The sequence below is a fragment of the Polypterus senegalus genome, chromosome 10, assembly GCF_016835505.1.
Source record: "Polypterus senegalus isolate Bchr_013 chromosome 10, ASM1683550v1, whole genome shotgun sequence".
Lineage (NCBI taxonomy): Eukaryota > Metazoa > Chordata > Cladistia > Polypteriformes > Polypteridae > Polypterus > Polypterus senegalus.
Genome location: NC_053163.1, coordinates 181137060 through 181157316, shown reverse-complemented (window position 1 = coordinate 181157316; position 20257 = coordinate 181137060). Strand labels below are relative to the sequence as shown.

Here is a 20257-nt window from a genome sequence, read left to right as displayed (position 1 = left end):
AAAATATTTAAAACTGCTAGTGTTTTTGAACTTTTGGTTGATTAAAAAGATAATGTTTAAAAAAATATATTTTATGTTGGAAAAACAGATAACGGAACACTTACGGAAGTGAAGTCTAAGAAACGCGAGAGACTTCAAATGATCGACAAGGAAATGCACGTCAGTCTTTTGAAAATTGATCCCCGCATCAATCTCATCATATGTGCTGAAAAACAATCTCAATGTTCACTTTAATGAAATTTAAGAATTATCCTTTGATTCCTTTATTAATAAAATGTCTTTCAAACTTATAAAATTAACTGTTTTTATTGGCGATTGTCTATAGATTGTGTCGTCACGACTTTATTTATGGGCAGTCCCCCAGGTGCACCGTGAAAGAAAATTTTTGGACTTAATGTGCCGCAACTCGAAAAAGGTTGCCTTTCACTGATTTAGAACAACACCAACGGTCCACTCATTCGTGTGAATGCTATTGTCAGACACAGTTCCTGCGCTCTCAGCTCCAAGCGGGGTCGGAAATAAAAGACAAAGAGTAGAAGACAAAGTAGAACGTCCTAAAGAGGTTCAAAAATGTTGGCGCAATACACATGCAGAGCAGGTTAGAGATTATTAAAGTGCTAAAATCGAAAGTCTCAAAAAACTGATAGTAAAGATCGGATTAGCGCTAACATACAGAAATTATTACTCAGTGAAATAACAGAACAGCGAAAAGAGATTGAATATATGGACATAGGGGATATGACAGAAGTATGTAGATATTGTTTGGCTTTAAAGTTTAAGTTGAAGACTTGTAGATCGTCTAATTCGTGTTGCCATCAGGGAAAAGTAATGTTTATACACAATGAAGAGGCGTATCCGTGAGAATTAAAAAATTAGTTGTTTGGTGAAAGTGAAATCCACATACGTGAGCGACAGAGACGCAAAGTGGCTGGCGCGTAGGGCAGGCAGGAGGGTTGGCGAGCGAAGCCCCCTAGTTTTTACTATTATTAAAGTGCTACTCTGCTGACCTAGCTCTCTTTCTCATGGGTGGGGGTCAATTTGTTTCAAACCAGTTTTGTTAAATTTAAATTGCATGTATGTAATGTTTTTTGATTTTAATAAAATTTAAAATTAAAAAAAATAAATAAATAAATAATGTGTCTAATTAACCAGGTTAGACATCATCAACTGACACTGTGTGAAAAAGTAATTGTATCTAGTTAAATCAAACCAATTAAAGGAATAATTAGAGTCAACTGGCTGAACACATCCAGGCTTGATTGATTATATAATACTGTATAATGCCACACATAATCAAATGGGTGAACACATTACAAAAAAAAAATAATAAACTGTGGTTATTTATCAGTCTGAAAATGGTTATAATGTCATTTCTAAGACTGTGGTACTCCAATGAAAATCATAAGGCGGCTATATAATATACAGTATAGTGATCACACAAGAAGAGCAGGGCATGGGGTTTTGCACATGTTAATATAATGCAATATGCTTGGATCAGGGGCAAAATATAATGGACAAACAATCAGGGCTAGATTGTTTACATGATGGCCAAAAAGAGCAGGGGCTAGACTCAATAAATAAGGGGCTTCAGGTTCTGAAATGCCAACCCCTCCAGATGCCACTTGCCAGCATTGCAATATGACTCTAAATGTGCAGCACAAAATCGTTTAAAAAGTTAGTAGTTGCACTAAAAACGTTAGGCTTCTGCTCCCTCAGCAAAGGCCAGTATTCATGACACCATAATCAGAAAAAGACTGAGCCAAAAAGGGCTTTATTCGAGAGTGGCAAGGTAGAAACCACTGATCTCATCTCCCATTTACCCAAGAAACATCTGAATAATCCTCTAGTCTTTTGGGAGAATGTCTAATGGACGGGTACAAAAGTGGATGAAATGTGTCCTATTATGTCTGGTGTAAAGCAAACATAGCATCCCACGGTAAGAATATCATACCAATAGTCAAACATGGCATTGGTATTGGAATGCATTGCTGCTTTAAGACCTGGACAATCTGGCATAAATGAAACAAACATGGATTTTACTCAGTATCGGAAAATCCTTAAAGAGACCATCTGCTCAGCCACACATTTGTGAAATTGGCTTATGCAGCAAAAAAAGCATCCAAAAGACACAAAAGAAAGTCCACAACTGAACAGCTAAAAAATGGATAAATAAAATTTTTGGACTGGCCCTGCCAAAGTTTAGATGTAAAACACCTGAAAACATTCAGTGTCAAACTTTTGTAATACTGGAGGGAAACAGAAAGCGGGGCACCGAATTAACAAAACCTTAAAATGTGAATGGTGGTGCCCAACAGGGCGTTAACCCAGTTTTGCTTTAATCTCTAATTCAGCAATTCATCTTTAACACAATGCAAGTGTAAAACAGACATAAACAATTTAAAATCTGCTGTGTATTTGGTGGGTATAGAAAGAAAAATGGATGAAGCTACATCCACAAGAAATAAAAGGTAACCTTTGAATTTTCCAGTTAGATCGCAGTCTCTTCTGCATTAACTTGTATCCATTGCTTGCTGTAAACAACTCTTGTTTGGATGCATTAAACACAATTGTATTTCGCTGCTCTTTCTCCATGTTTACCTACAAAGAAAATGTAAAAAAGTGATTATTATACGACAGACAGACCTTTACTAGTATACAATCTAGGAAGTCCTCTTCCTATGTTTCTCCAGTTTTAATGTCACTACACTGGTTACCTGTGTCATTCAGGATTGACTTTAAAATTCTGCTTATGGTTTACAAAGCCTTAAATAATCTGCTCCATCTTATATATCGGAATGTCTGACACCTTATATTCCAAATCGTAACCTCAGATCCTCAAATGAGTGTCTCCTTAGAATTCCAAGAACAAAACTTAAAAGAAGTGGTGAGGCGGCCTTCTGCTGCTATGCACCTAAAATCTGGAATAGCCTGCCAATAGGAATTCGCCAGGCTGATACAGTAGAGCACTTTAAAACACTGCTGAAAACACATTACTTTAACATGGCCTTTTTATAACTTCAATTTAACTTAATCCTGATACTCTGTATGTTCAATTCATCATAATAACTATTCATGGTGGCTCTAAAATCCGTACTGACCCCAAGTCTCTCTTCTGTTTCTTTTTCCGGTTTCTTTGTGGTGGTGGCCTGCGCCACCTCCACCTACTCAAAGCATCATGATGCTCCAACAATGATGGACGCATTAAAAGGCAGAACTCTACGTGACCATCATCATCAAGTCCTTCCGTGAGAACCCTAAATCCAAAGAGGACGGTTTCATTTATGTCAGGTAGAATGCCCAGAGGGGACTGGGCGGTCTCATGGTCTGGAATCCCTACAGATTTTATTTTTATCCAGCCGTCTGGAGTTTTTTTTGGTTTTTCTGTCCCCCCTGGCCAAAGAACCTTACTCTTATTCAATGTTAATTAATGTTGATTTATTTTGTTTTCTTATTGTGTCTTTTATTTTTCTATTCTTTATTATGTAAAACACTTTGAGCTACTGTTTGTATGAAAATGTGCTATATAAATAAATGTTGTTGTTGTATCATTTAAATGTATGATTTATATCATGCAGTTTTTATGACTGAGCCATTGGCTTAACATATTCTTACCATCCATATCACTAGAGCTGAAATTAACTTTTTACCAGACTTGGATTGTATAAACAGATGTAAAAAAACAGCAATGACAGTCGTATCACAAGATTTCATTCTTAATATTGCACTATTCAATTCAATTTATTTTTTCTATAGCACTCTTCAAAGAAAACAGGAACAGAATTCACTGACAAGTTTGCAGGTAAAATGCAAATACGAACTTTACAAGTTACTAATTCCATAATGAGTACACATAGAGACAGACAAGAAAACAAAGTACATTGAAACTGATTAACATAAATGGAGCTCTGCAACATTTGTCTGTTAATTATTTGCTGAACTACAGGCAGTTGACAACAGAGGAGAGGAAAACAGAAACTCCGGTCAGCAGTAATAAATCTCTGGGGGGTCCATGGCCAGGGGAACTGAAATGCTGGAGCGTCTGGATGTTCAGATGAAGGCTAATGAGATGAAATACTCAACCACTGGAAAAGAAGCTGGCCATTTCAAGTACGTAATTTCTTAAATAGTGAAATTACACAAAGAAATAAAGTGCTTCAAGTCCCGAAAAAAGGCCAGTCACCCATGTAAGATGAGTGCACAAGAATACACGATGACACAGAGTATACGGTAAATGGTTTTTGTTGAATGACATTTTTGCCTTGGTTATTTATTTATTTTTTTAAACATTCTAGTAGAACGGAAATCATACCTACAGCTACTATGCTTTTGAGCAGTTACAGTCATCAACATTTGAAAGAAACAATTTTTAAATTAAATTGTTCTCCGATTTTAATTGCAAGTGTATACACATGTGCCAAAGTTAAATGAGCGTTAAAAGTCAAAGTACGTACTATTTTTCCATTAATGTCCAAGTGTTTTGTTCTTAGCAGCCTGCTTCAAGGGTGTGTGTTTTTGTGGGATTCCAACTAGGAACCATAAAAGGACTGTTTTTCACAGAGCATGAATCCTGCAACACATAGAAATGAGGTCAAACTTCAGTGTTACCTTGGCTCTCCATGGTGATGAAACTTGTGAGGCTATTGTATTTTTCAAACAAAAAATTAATGATATTAGAAATAATATTGTAACGGCCGACCCCTTTACCCAGCCGGCAGCTACACCTCCAAGACCTGTGGCCTGGATAATTTACTGAGAAATAATCTACCTATTAAGCCGTACTTCTAACCAATTAAATTTTTCCCCACAATCGACGGTGTAAATGTAAGTACACAAAAGCAGGATGTAAAATTAAAACGGATTAAATGTATTAAATGAAACAAGACATGCAAAAACAGAAAAGAGATATTAATATAAATATCCCTCCACCCCAGCAACAACAAGACACCACCAAATATAAATACAACAAAAACCCTTCCTTGCCCCTGTAACATATAACACACAACACAAATAACAAAATGACTGATAAACTGAATGATTGTGAACTTGAGTCCGATTATAAAAATGTCCTGAATACGGATGACTGAACTAGCGGTAAATGCGTTGTTTGATTTTCCCGGCGATTGGAGCAACCTCACCGTGACTCCTCGGCGTATGGTGGATGGTGAATCGACCCCGGGGTCTCAGCAGATGGAGGTTGAATGACAGTCCGGCAAAATGAAAAGCAAACTGGTGAAAAGGCACAATGTGAAAAAACAGCAAGCAAGTTGAAACGTGGTTGAAACAAAATGGTCTTCTTCCTCCTTCCTTCTCCTTCGTTCTTTCTTCTCTCACTCCTAATTATTTAAATAGTCTATGTGACGGCTGTGATTGATTAATTAAGAACCGGTGTTTTCCAGGTTTGCGGCTGTGGTCTCTTTCCATCATCCGTCCTCCTTTACGGGGACGGCATTAACTGCTACACATACAAACAGCAAACGGGACAATGAAACAAGACGCACTCAGAACTGACATTTAACACTAACTATGTGGCCCCGCTACAATATAGTATATCTCCCCAACACTGATCCTCTTAAGCCCCAGCACTCTGTTATAAACAAATTCAATTCTTTCACCAGGATAGATTTACCCGATTTATATAAAATAATTTCTCAGCTGACACCCTCCACCTGCATCCTTGACCCAATACCAACAAGTTTTTCCAAAGAAGTATCGGGCGTGCTAATTGATAGTATTCTTGACATAGTAAACTCGTCATTAGATACGGGGGTCTTCCCAGACTGTCTTAAGACTGCTGTAGTTAAACCCCTACTCAAGAAAAATAATCTGGACTCCTCTGCTTTTGAACATTTTAGACCCATCTCTAACCTGCCTTTCTTAAGTAAAATTCTAGAGAAGGCCGTCATCATGCAGTTAAATGACCACCTCAATAAACCTGCTATTCTTGATAAGTTTCAGTCCGGTTTCAGAACAAATCACAGCACAGAAACTGCACTCGTTAAAGTAGTAAATGACTTGCGGGTAAATGCAGACAGAGGCCGTTTATCTGTTCTCATCCTCTTAGATCTAACAGCCACATTCGATGCCATTGATCACAATATTCTTAGAAATCGCCTTAGTCAATGGGTGGGCCTCTCTGGCAGTGTCTTAAATTGGTTTGAATCCTACCTGGCAGGTAGAAAATTCTTTTTTAGTTGTGGTAATTGTACTTCAAAGATACATGATATCCTATATGGTGTTCCACAAGGGTCTATCCTGGGTCTGCTGCTCTTTTCGATCTACATGCTTCCGTTAGGTCAGATTATCTTGGCGCATAACGTGAGCTACCACAGCTATGCTGATGACACACAACTGTATTTATCAATAGCACCTGATGACCCCGACTCTGTTGTTTCACTAACACAATGTCTTACTTGTGTTTCTGAATGGATGAATAGTAATTTTCTCAAGCTAAATAAAGAGAAAACTGAAATTTTAGTGATTGGCAATAATGGATATAATGAGGTTATTAGAAATAAACTTGATGCATTAGGAGTAAAAGTCAAGACAGAGGTAAAGAATTTAGAGGTAACTGTTGACTGTGACCTGAATTTTAAATCACATATTAATCAGATCACTAGGACAGCACTTTTTCACTTAAGAAACATAGCAAAAGTTAGACCTCTTATATCATTGAAAGATGCTGTGAAATTAGTTCAAGCTTTTGTTTTCAGTCGACTAGATTACTGTAACGCACTCCTCTCAGGACTACCCAGAACAGACATAAATCGACTGCAACGAGTGCAGAATGCAGCTGCTAGAATCTTAACTAGGAAAAGAAAATCCGAACACATTTCTCCAGTTTTGATGTCACTACACTGGTTACCTGTGTCATTCAGAATTGACTTTAAAATACTGCTTATGGTTTACAAAGCCTTAAATAATCTGCTCCATCTTATATATCGGAGTGTCTGACACCTTATATCCCAAATCGTAACCTTAGATCTTCAAACGAGTGTCTGCTTAGAATTCCAAGAGCTAAACTTAAAAGAAGTGGTGAGGCGGCCTTCTGCTGTTATGCACCTAAAATCTGGAATAGCTTGCCAATAGGAATTCGCCAGGCTGATACAGTGGAGCACTTTAAAAACACTGCTGAAAACACATTACTTTAACATGGTCTCCTCATAACTTCATTTTAGTTTAATCCTGATGTTCTGTATATTCAATTAATTATCTTTACTATTTGTGGTGGCTCCAAAATCCATACTGACCCCTACTCTCTCTTCTGTTCTATTTCCGGTTTTCTGTGGTGGCGACCAGCGCCACCACCACCTAATCAAAGCACCGTGATGTCCTTACATTGATGGATTAAAGGCCAGAAGTCCATATGACCGTCATCATCAAGTTCTTCCATGAGAACCGTGAATGAAATGAGGACTGATCATTTATGTCAGGTAGAATGCCTAGAGGGGGCCGAGTGGTCTCGTGGCCTGGAACCCCTTAAGATTAAATTTTTTCTCCAGCCGTCTGGAGTTTTTATTGTTTTTTCTGTCCTCCCTGGCCATCGGACCTTACTTTTATTCTATGTTAATTAGTGTTCTCTTATTTTAATTCTTACTTTGGATTTTTTTTTCTCTGTTTCTTCATCATGTAAAGCACTTTGAGCTACATTATTTGTATGAAAATGTGCTATAGAAATAAAAGTTGTAGTTGTTCTTCTGGCTAATTGTTTTCCTGCCTGTGTCTTTAATCTTCCAAAACCTGGCTAGAACCCCGACACCATGATTTCCATACCAAGTGGATACATTACAGAAGAGCACACACTTTACCAACTTTATTATATAGGGAGATTCTAATAAAATATTTATTAATTGTGTAAGTACACACCTCAGCCTCATCAAGAAAAAAGAAATCTCTGTGTTTTTTAAACAAACTGTGAATTCTGAGACGTTTAGTTTGCAATCCCAGTATGTACGCAGATACAGTGATGTGAAAAACTATTTGCCACCTTCCTGATTTCTTATTCTTTTGCATGTTTGTCACACAAAATGTTTCTGATCATCAAACACATTTGACCATTAGTCAAATATAACACAAGTAAACACAAAATGCAGTTTTTAAATGATGGTTTTTATTATTTAGGGAGAAAAAAATCCAAACCTACATGGCCCTGTGTGAAAAAGTAATTGCCCCCTGAACCTAATAACTGGTTGGGCCACCCTTAGCAGCAATAACTGCAATCAAGCGTTTGCGATAACTTGCAATGAGTCTTTTACAGCGCTCTGGAGGAATTTTGGCCTACTCATCTTTGCAGAATTATTGTAATTCAGCTTTATTTGAGGGTTTTCTAGCATGAACCTCCTTTTTAAGGTCATGCCATAGCATCTCAATTAGATTCAGGTCAGGACTTTGACTAGGCCACTCCAAAGTCTTCATTTTGTTTTTCTTCAGCCATTCAGAGGTGGATTTGCTGGTGTGTTTTGGGTCATTGTCCTGTTGCAGCACCCAAGATCGCTTCAGCTTGAGTTGACAAACAGATGGCCGGACATTCTCCTTCAGGATTTTTTGGTAGACAGTAGAATTCATGGTTCCATCTTTCACAGCAAGCCTTCCAGGTCCTGAAGCAGCAAAACAACCCCAGACCATCACACTACCACCACCATATTTTACTGTTGGTATGATGTTCTTTTTCTGAAATGCTGTGTTCCTTTTACGCCAGATGTAACGGGACATTTGCCTTCCAAAAAGTTCAACTTTTGTCTCATCAGTCCACAAGGTATTTCCCCCAAAGTCTTGGCAATCATTGAGATGTTTCTTAGCTAAATTGAGACGAGCCCTAATGTTCTTTTTGCTTAACAGTGGTTTGCGTCTTGGAAATCTGCCATGCAGGCCGTTTTGCCCAGTCTCTTTCTTATGGTGGAGTCGTGAACACTGACCTTAATTGAGGCAAGTGAGGCCTGCAGTTCTTTAGACGTTGTCCTGGGGTCTTTTGTGACCTCTCGGATGAGTCGTCTCTGCGCTCTTGGGGTAATTTTGGTCGGCCGGCCACTCCTGGGAAGGTTCACCACTGTTCCATGTTTTGGCCATTTGTAGATAATGGCTCTCACTGTGGTTCGCTGGAGTCCCAAAGCTTTAGAAATGGCTTTATAACCTTTACCAGACTGATAGATCTCAATTACTTCTGTTCTCATTTGTTCCTGAATTTCTTTGGATCTTGGCATGATGTTTAGCTTTTGAGGTGCTTTTGGTCTACTTCTCGGTGTCAGGCAGCTCCTGTTTAAGTGATTTCTTGATTGAAACAGGTGTGGCAGTAATCAGGCCTGCGGGTGGCTACGGAAATTGAACTCAGGTGTGATACACCACAGTTAGGTGATTTTTGAACAAGGGGGCAATTACTTTTTCACACAGGGCCATGTAGGTTTGGATTTTGTTTCTCCCTAAATAATAAAAACCATCATTTAAAAACTGCATTTTGTGTTTACTTGTGTTATATTTGACTAATGGTTAAATGTGTTTGATGATCAGAAACATTTTGTGTGACAAACATGCAAAAGAATAAGAAATCAGGAAGGGGGCAAATAGTTTTTCACACCACTGTATTGAAAACAAGGAATAATTTTATCAACCTTCCACTAACATGTGCAGACTAAAATGTGGCCAACTGAAATATCAGTAACAGTTATTTATTTTTTACCCTTGACGTTTACGTCTAATGATCTTCACTAGTACGGAATAACATTTCACAACATTCAGTCGAAACTTGCAATATCCTGCTGTGTCAAATGGCCTAGCTAGTAACTGTTTAACTGTCTTAAAGTGAAATTGGATTAAAACAATCCTCGTAAAACAGGTCTGTCTACAGGGCCTATAAAAAAAGTATTCATCCCCTTGGAACTTTTCACATTTTGTTGTTACCCAACACTGAATCTCAGTGGATTGAATTTGGAATTTTTAACACCGATACCAAAATAAACCATCACAAGAAAAGTCTGTCAAATTTTGAAAGATGTAATCATCAAAAAGCAATGCCGAATTTAATTTGCAGGCTTCTTTTGCAATACAATTGTAACAGTTCTCTAATTTTGATCACTGTAGTGTTCCAAAATTACTGTATATACTCGCATATAAATCGGGGCTTGAAACCCGAAAAATCGATCATAAAAATCAGACCCAGACTTATATGCCCCTTCAAAAACATAATAAAGTCTAATTAATAGTAATCTAATATAAGAAGGGATTTAACAAAAAAAAGTAATAATAATTTCATATATTTATAGTAGTAAGCCAAACTATAAAACAACAAGGGAACAATATTATTATTATGTAAAATGTACATGATTCTGGTTGATCAAAATCAGCGCTTAAGTATACAAATATGAATATAGTAAATGCAGCAAAACAAAAATAGAGAAACACAAAAATCTTATATATAAACGACTACGTGTGGAAGTGTGTGTGTCAGTCCGTCCGAGGCTACAGCATGAAACTTAAAGAGCCGGCAAGGCGGCCCCAAGTAAACGAGTCGGAAGAAGAAAGAAGGATGAGGCTACAGCATGAAGCTGAAAGAAAGCAACTCCATCGCCAAAGTGAAACCATCGAGGAAAGACAAACGAGAGAGAAATTCGCTTAACCGCAAATAGACAATCGAGGCAAGGAAATCGGCAAAACAAAACCTCGGAGGAGTGAGAAACTCACTTAGCCTCTGATAGACGAGGGGGCCGAGCACGTTGGCTAAACGAAACCGCCGACTCTGTATTTCATTTTTTTTTTTTTCCTGACGATTTGAAACGTTTCTAGGAGCCTGGGCTTTTCACAGCACGGGCTTACACAGCTAGTATAGAATAAAAATAAACATATATACAACAATAGAAAGATGGCCACAAAGGAGTGCCATATTGTTAAGATATAATAATTAAACAACTAGATCAATGAATACATGTATATAATACATACACAACAAAAAGGTAATATGAAAACAAAAATAGGAAAAGAAAAAAGACAATGTCCTTTAGTAATATGACAAAATAACCAAGAAATAAATGTTTAGTTTTTTTTTTTAATTCAGATGAAGAGTATAGGTGTACTTTCTGGGTTAATTTAATCACGTCTTGTGAGGATGGAATATCCCTTGGCTTTATAGCAACACTTTTTTCAAGAAACGAGTATGGGGAGGCCAATGTCTTTGAAGGGCTTAAAGCTTTATCGACTTTGTTGCTATTATTATTTATGTTAATTGCCTGCTTTTTTGATATTGAACAACACAAAAAGACTCTTTAATGTCGAAGTGAGAACAAATCTCTACCAAGTGGTCTAAATAATTCCAAATATAAATCACACAGGGCGGCACGGTGGCGCAGTGGGTAGCGCTGCTGCCTCGCAGTTAGGAGACCTGCATGGAGTTTGCATGTTCTCCCCGTGTCTGCATTGATTTCCTCCCACAGTCTAAAGACATGCAGGTTAAGTTCATTGGCGATCCTAAATTGTGCTTGGTGTGTGTGCCCTGCGGTGGGCTGGCGCCCTGCCCGGGGTTTCTTTACTGCCTTTCGCCCTGTGCTGGCTGGGATTGGCTCCAGCAGACCCCTGTGACCCTGTAGTTAGGATATGGCGGGTTGGATGATGGATGGATGGATTAATCACACAATAAGTGAACACACAGGCCATTCACCTCCTTCAGGTAAGATTTGAGTAAATGCACCTTTGGCAGCCATGACAGCTGTGAGTCTGTGTGCACAGGCCTCTCTCTCAGCTTTGCACATCTGGACTCTGACATTTTTAGCCATTTGTCTTTGCACAGCTGCTCAACCTCTGTCATGTTGTATACTGATGGTGAGCTGAACACAGAACTGTTCAAGTCCAGCCACAAATTCTCAGTTGGACTGACATGTGCACTCTCATCCTGTTCTTTTTAAACTATTCCAGTATTACTTTGCCTTTTGGTTGGTGTTGTCATGCCAGAAAACAAATCTTCTACCATGATGCAGGTTTCTTGCATATGGAAATAAATATGGTCTTTGATAATTATAGCGTTATTAATTTGACAAAAAAATCTATAATAAACATACGTGTAATGGTTGTGTAGTTGTGTATCACACCATGATGTGGAAGGTGGCTGTAATGTCTTTGCACCAGCCATGTACAGTATATTCACTTTTTGTAACCTTGTTTGTTACAGTTTTCAGCCCCTCCACACTGCTGGAGACTTATCAAATAACATTTTTCACAGTGCAGAGCATTTTCAGCCTGTCGCCTCAAATGTCTTACAATAAACGTTTTCCACAAGTGCAGCTAAAAGTACTGCTGTACACCCACAGATATCTTGGAGAAGCTAACAAACCATAGTGGTGGAAAGTGTAATCATTAAGCATTTTCAAAAGAAGTTTGGAAATAAAAGTCCTAAAGCTAACTGCTTCCAAAAGGCAAAAGTCAAATATTTAAGGCCAATTTATAATTAATATTTTATTTAACTGTATAGTTACTGACTCCCAGTTTATGAAGAGAGTTATATACAGTGCATCCGGAAAGTATTCACAACACATCACTTTTTCCACATTTTGTTATGTTGCAGCCTTATTCCAAAATGGATTCAATTCATTTTTTTCCTCAGAATTCTACACACAACATCCCATAATGACAATGTGAAAAACGATTACTTGAGGTTTTTGCAAATTTATTAAAAATAAAAAAATTGAGAGAGCACGTGTACATAAGTACTCACAGACTTTGCCATGAAGCTCAAAATTGAACTCTGGTGCATCCTGTTTCCCCTGATCATCCTTGAGATGTTTCTGCAGCTTCATTGGAGTCCACCTGTGGTAAATTCAGTTGATTGGACATGATATGGAAAGGCACACACCTGTCTAGATAAGGTCCCACAGTTGACAGTTCATGTCAGAGCACAAACCAAGCATGAAGTTAAAGGAATTGTCTGTAGACCTCCAAGACAGGATTGTCTCAAGGCACAAATCTGGGGAAGGTTACAGAAAAATTTCTGCTGCTTTGAAGGTCCCAATGAGCACAGTGGCCTCCATCATCCGTAAGTGGAAGAAGTTCAAAACCACCAGGACTCTTCCTAGAGCTGGCCGGCCATCTAAACTGAGTGATCGGAGGAGAAGGGCATTAGTCAGGGAGGTGACCAAGAACCCGATGGTCACTCTGTCAGAGCTCCAGAGGTCCTCCGTGGAGAGAGGAGAACCTTCCAGAAGGACAACCATCTCTGCAGCAATCCACCAATCAGGCCTGTATGGTAGAGTGGCCAGACGGAAGCCACTCCTTAGTAAAAGGCACATGGCAGCCCACCTGGAGTTTGCCAAAAGGCACCTGAAGGACTCTCAGACCATGAGAAACAAAATTCCCTGGTCTGATGAGACAAAGATTGAACTCTTTGGTGTGAATGTCAGGCGTCACGTTTGGAGGAAACCAGGCACCGCTCATCACCAGGCCAATACCATCCCTACAGTGAAGCATGGTGGTGGCAGCATCATGCTGTGGGGGGCATGAACTGGGAGACTAGTCAGGATAAAGGGAAAGATGACTGCAGCAATGTACAGAGACATCCTGGATGAAAACCTGCTCCAGAGCGCTCTTGACCTCAGACTGGGGTGACGGTTCATCTTTCAGCAGGACAACGACCCTAAGCACACAGCCAAGATATCAAAGGAGTGGCTTCAGGACAACTCTGTGAATGTCCTTGAGTGGCCCAGCCAGAGCCCAGACTTGAATCTGATTGAACATCTCTGGAGAGATCTTAAAATGGCTGTGCACCGACGCTTCCCATCCAACCTGATGGAGCTTGAGAGGTACTGCAAAGAGGAATGGGCGAAACTGGCCAAGGATAGGTGTGCCAAGCTTGTGGCATCATATTGAAAAAGACTTGAGGATGTAATTGCTGCCAAAGGTGCATCGACAAAGTATTGAGCAAAGGCTGTGAATACTTATGTACATGGGATTTCTCAGTTTTTTTTATTTTTAATAAATTTGCAAAAACCTCAAGTAAACTTTTTCACGTTGTCATTATGGGGTGTTGTGTGTAGAATTCTGAGGAAAAAAATGAATTTAATCCATTTTGGAATAAGGCTGTAACATAAAAAAATGTGGAGAAAGTGATGTGCTGTGAATACTTTCCGGATGCACTGTATTTGATGTATTGAAGCACTGGCATCTTGCATGTCATTCTCTGTGATGAATCTTGAATCCAGATTATAGCAACAGTGAGATTTGATTCTTTTTTTTTTTGGACAAGACTGTCCTTGAGGATACGACTGTGCCCTCCATGCAAAAATATGGAAAGCAAAAATAAAGGCAGTAAACTGAACTAGCCTATGTCAGAGTGAGGGCTTTTAACATCCGTCGTACTCTCAAACACTTGGGAACACACTTGCTTCCTTCAGTGCTCTAACACGTGATTTTAAATAAGAGCAAATGTGCCAACAAATGTTATATTGAATAATTAAGTCAGATGCTTTGAAACGAGTAGCGATTTCTTTGTTTACAGCAAATCCTTGATAGTACTCTCGCCAGATAATTGAGTTTTTTTTTTTTCATTTTGACTCAGGTTTGTTCCCACAGTTCAAAAGCAGACACACTGTGTGCTTCAGGTGATTAGAAATATGTAAGAGTGGCAGTGGAGTGGCACCCCGATCCAAATGGGACTCTGCCTTGCAGGTGTTACTGGTGGCATAAGCTCTAGTGAAGAGACAGAACACAGCAGCAGGTGGGTTTATATCCCCTACTAAGAAAAGATACATTTAACAATCTTATTGAATTAACAGTAAATGCAATAACAGTGAGCTGCAACAAATCTATTATTAGACATGGAGTATGGAGCGGTCCACTCTGCTCACCAACAGCCACTAGATGGCGCATGCATGTACCGTACCTCACTTCTCACTACGAAAGACCTGCGTGCAGCAAACACGCTGATGAAGAGACACAACGTCGAAATGTGCAAGTGAAACGCCTCAGCAAAGAGGGCACGGCTTGATGTCTTCACTACAAACCTTGTCTATCTGGAGGTATTTTCTCGAAACAAAGATTAATAGGACTCATATACCAGCGACACGGCTAAGATATGGCATCGCCAGTGTCTTCTTATGAAAGCTAGTGGGGCAGCAAGCACAGGTGGGTCCACATCCTCTGCACTGGGTTATTCTTAAATGTTAGGGTTCACAAATACTGTATAATAAAACTGCTGGGGAGTCTTCACGTTGGTTTTTTTTTTTTGTCCCGAAACCCACACACAATTAGTATACAGGATAATGTGTCCATATTAAAAGAAAATGACATTGAACATTAAATTAAAACGTTAAAAAAACATAACTGAATCAGTAAACTTAGAAGATGAAGTAGGGAGGGGGAAAATTTGAGGCATGCATTTTTAGTTAGTTTTATTTGTTTTGTATATTATAGGACCGCTTTAAAATAGTAAACTTGTTGTCATTATTTTTAAATTTGGTTCTGTTTTCTTTAAATACACTAATTTCCTCCAGTACATTTAGTCAGGATTAGGGTAGGGGATGAGGGCCCGAAGGCCAATGCATTGGTACACTTACTCTACCTATAATTCATTTATTTTCAGGAACACACCCATACTATTAATTATGTATTAGATCATTTTTAAGTCTCTCCTAAACATGCCCAACTCTTAAAGTTCCTATATATCTATAATATTTTAATTGTGTGCTAAAAATACTGATACTAAGTAAGGGGTTCAAGAATTACCACCCCCTACTGATTAAACTTAATATCACTTTAAATTATAATATCAACAGATATTTTTTTTGTAACGAGCATTGGAAGGACACTATCAATAGACCAGAAGGTTATTTTTTATAAGGTGATAAAGAACATATTCTATTGACCCAATACTATCATATATTCTTACATAATTGGGGGAAAATGTACTATAAAACCAAAAGCTGACAACACCTAGAAAGCAAAAGGTTCCTTTTTGTATTTGTTTCAGAAAGATTTAATACATACCTCAAATACAAAATAATTTTACATTAAACTTAAGGGTTCAGTATAATATTGGAATATTTTCTTGCTGAAAGCCTAATGCTCAAAAAAAAAATAATAATGGTCATCTATGAAACCAGTTGATCAGTTTTAGTGGCTTCCTGAACATTTGACTCAAAGCAGGCACTTAATGGAGGGAGCAAAGTCTTTGATTTAAAGGGCTATGATGTGAATTCTTGCTGTTAATATCCATGTAACTAGATAAGAATTCTTTTATTTGTTTTTTCGTCTTGTTAAGATGCGTCTTTTCTGATAATCTGACATAATCGACAATTAGGGACTTGCTTTTCTGTTAAATTTGTAAACCCTAAAATGGCCTTAAAGTTACACCCAGTAAAATATATATATATATTTTTTAATTTGACAGTGGCGCAGTGGGTAGCGCTGCTGCCTCACAATTAGGAGACCCGAGTCCTCCCTGTGAGGAGTTTGCATGTTCTCCCCGTGTCTGCGTAGGTTTGCTCCGGTTTCCTCCCACAGTCCAAAGACATGCAGGTTAGATGCACTGGCGATCCTAAATTGTCCCCAATGTGTGCCTTGCGCCCTGTGTTAGCTGGGATTGGCTCCAGCAGAACCCCGTGACCCTGTAGTTTGCATATAGCAGGTTGAATGATAAATGGAAAAAAAATAGAAAATTTTTAAATTTAATCCACTTTTGTTAACTTTGACTTCTTTGTATGTAATGTTACTTGCTTTTAATTAAAAAAAAAAACAGAAATACAATACATAAATAAATTCTTCTTCTTTCGGCCGCTCCCGTCCGGGGTCGCCACAACGGACCATCCAAAATTGTTGTCCGCATATTGATTTGGCAAAATTTTACACTGGATGCCATTCCTGACGTAACCCTCCCCATTTATCCGGGCTTGGGACCGGCACGAATAAACACACTGGTTTGTGCTTCCCCTGTAAATAAAGAAATCTAACAAAATCTAGCAAATCTGTCTAAAATTAAAATGCTACAAATTCTGCCACGTCTCACCTTTTCAGGCACTTCCCATTAACAGGGTCGCTGTACACGTCACTGCGAGGAGAAAATATACACTGCTCACAAAAATTAAAGGAACACTTTAAAGAAACACATTAGATACATCAGATCTCAATATGAAGTTGGATATCTATACAAATAACGACAGGGCAATGTCTTAGGAACAAAAGGATGCCAAGTCTTTTAATGGAAATAAAAGTTTTCTGCCTACAGAGGGCTCAATTGTGTAGACACCCTAAAATCAGAGTGAAATGAAGATGTGGCAGGCTAGTCCATTTTTTCAAAAACTTAATTTCTGCTACTCAAAATGCTTTTCAGTATCTTGTGTGGCCCCCACAAGCTTGTATGCATGCTTGACAACGTCGGGGCATGCTCCTAATGAGACGACGGATGGTGTCTTGTGGCATTTCCTCCCAGATCTGTATGAGGGCATCCCTGAGCTGTTGTACAGTCTGAGGAGCAACCTGGCGGCGCCTAATGGACCGAAACATAATGTCCCACAGATGTTCTATTGGGTTTAAGTCAGGGGATCGTGAAGGCCATTCAATTGTTTCAATTCCTTCATCCTCCAGGTACTGCCTGCATACTCTTGCCACATGAGGCCGGGCATTGTTGTGCATTAGGAGGAAACCAGGACCTACTGCACCAGTGTAGGGTCTGACAATGGGTTCAAGGATTTCATCTCGATACCTTATGGCAGTCAGAGCACCATTTCTAGCTTGTAGATGTCTGTGCATCCCTCCATGGATATGCCTCCCCAGACCATCACTGACCCACCACCAAACTGGTCATGCCGAATGATGTTACAGACAGCATAACATTCTCCATGGCTTCTGCAGACCCTTCAACGTCTGTCACATGTGCTCAGGGTGAATCTGCTCTCAAATGTGAAAAACACAGGGTGCCATTGGTCGACCTGACAATTCTGGTATTCTTTGGTAAATGCCGATCAAGCTCCACTGCGCTGGGTTGTGAGCACAGGGCCCACTAGAGGACGTTGGGCCCTCAGACCACCCTCAAGAAGTCTGTTTCTGATTGTTTGGTCAGAAACATTCACACCAGTGGCCTGCTGGAGGTCATTTTGCTGTTTGTCCTTGTCCAAAGGAGCAGATACCAGTCCTGCTGATGGGTTAAGGACCTTCTATGGTCCTGTCCAGCTCTCCTAGACTAACTGCCTGTCTCCTGGAATCTCCTCCATGCCCTTGAGACAGTGCTGGGAGACACTGCAAACCTTCTGGCAATGACACACATTGATGTGCCATCCTGGAGAAGTTGGATTTCCTGTGCAACCTCTGTAGTGTCCAGGTTTCGCATCATGCTACCAGTAGTTACACTGACCATAGCGAAATGCAAAACTAGTGAAAAAAACAGTCAGAAAAGATGAGGAGGGAAAAATGTCAGTGGCTTCCACCTGTTAAACCATTCCTGTTTTGGGGGTCATCTCATTGTTGCCCCTCTAGTGCATCTGTTGTTAATTTCATTAACACCACAGCAGCTGAAACTGATTAACAACCCGCTGTGCTACTTAACTGACCAAATCAATATCCCAGAAGTTTCATTGACTTGATGCTATACTCTGATTAAAAAGTGTTCCTTTAATTTTTTTGAGCAGTATAGTAAGAATTTTGGATGTAAAATAATTTTACATGATGGACTGACAACAACCTCCTTTTTAATAATCTGAACGCGTGTTTAGTCGGGGGACTGTCCCCACTTTCACGATCGTTCCCTAGAATGTTTAGGATCATGTACGTATTACAGACACGGGGCAGGTGTGTGCTGTTGTGTAGTTAGAAAAGAAAACTAAGTTTGCATTTCAAATTGCGGAAACTCACAATTATGATTAAAAGTGACAGCAAGATAAACAACGGCAGTGCGCAAGGTGGAATTCATTCAATAAGTGCATGGACCAACAGACGAAAGGAAAGGAAGAAAATAGAAAATTAAAAACTAACCACTCACCCTGCTATAGAAACCAATGCACAGTAAAATGCATCATCACTTGTACTTTCTATGAACAACTAGTCGAAAATAAAGAGCTGCGTAAAACATGAAACAGCGGGTATAAGACTGAGCAAGAAGTGTGTTTTCTTTCGCTGAAAATCCATCCGTGGAATAAACCCCTTCATTCCAATTGTAGGGATGCGGGGACGCAGAGGCTTATCCTAGAAGCACCAAATGTTTTTGTGGTGAAACATGTTTAAAATACATTCCCTTATGTTAAACTGACTTCTCTTAAACAGTAAATACAAGGAAATGTATTCGTTTTGCAAAACACACCGATCAACCTAGCAAAATGCGACTAGCGGAGTCGCCTGCATTTGGAGGCATTCCGGTGACGTAACGCACCCAATAAATTCAGCGCTACTATGATGAGGTTCACAAAATCGACACAACACCAATATCTAGACAATCCGTCGTCCTCTTGAAAAAGATGAGTATCCCACTAAAAAGGAAATTTAAGCAACACATTCTGCTTACCTGCACCCCTGTCACCATCGTTTACAGCGGCCAGAGACCCGCCTACTTGAAGAACGCGGCCTCAACAGCGGTAACCATAGCGCCGCCACCATAGAAACGAGGCTCGCTGGAAAGGTGGCACGCTGGCCCACGCGCTCACGTACAGTTGAGACTTTTTATTGCCACCTAATGGCCGGGCGGCATTTCTGCACTTCTATTCTTTTTACATCTTGCACCATATTCTACTATATATATTGATTATGTAGTTTATGCAACCTGGTTGACGATCGCGAGAGAGAGAGAGAGACAGCTCATAGCTTTGGCAGTAGACACAAGTTAAAACCTGAATGGAATGCCAGCCCATCAAATATGTATGTTTAATGATGTTTTGTGTTCATAAGAGTTACTTACAGTATGAATGCTTTGAAATCACTTTAGATTTTTTTTGTTTTTTGTCTGTCGCCTATTGAATCACCATTACTAAAAAAAACCCAGGTCAGAGTCAGGTTGGGGAGCATGGACTGGTACAGCACATTGCTGCACCCATCACACGACAAAACAGTTCGGGATGCTGGTTGGCAACCCACCAGACAGACATGCGGCCCTTTCTGGGTTACCTGCCGTGGCCTGGTGTTGCGTGGGAGTCCCCTTGATCTGATCCAGCTGCTCAGGTTCTCAACAATAAGGATGCTGTGCGCCTGATCATCCTCAGGGAACTGCACCACATGGCCATAGTGCCATACAATGCAGGTAATGTTCCTCATCCGGGACTCCGTGAACAACACAAAGTCAAACCAGTGGTACCTAAGGATTCTTTGA

The 20257-nt window shown here is 39.5% G+C and overlaps 1 protein-coding gene across 3 annotated transcripts in view; it reads right to left on the bottom strand.

Moving 5' to 3' along the window:
- Positions 1-19554, bottom strand: part of ift52 (intraflagellar transport 52 homolog (Chlamydomonas)) — a 47443-nt gene extending 27889 nt beyond the window's left edge. For 2 of the 3 annotated variants that reach the window (XM_039767907.1, XM_039767909.1), the window contains exons 1-2: positions 19460-19554; positions 2474-2598 (exon numbers count right to left, since the gene is read on the bottom strand). In XM_039767907.1, coding sequence (XP_039623841.1) covers positions 2474-2598; positions 19460-19477 — 143 coding nt within the window. In that variant the 5' untranslated portion in view covers positions 19478-19554. Of the gene's footprint in view, positions 1-2473; positions 2599-4451; positions 4568-19459 lie in introns of all 3 variants that reach the window. The other variant, XM_039767908.1, reaches the window with a different exon arrangement.
- Between the last annotated feature and the right edge of the window lie 703 nt (positions 19555-20257).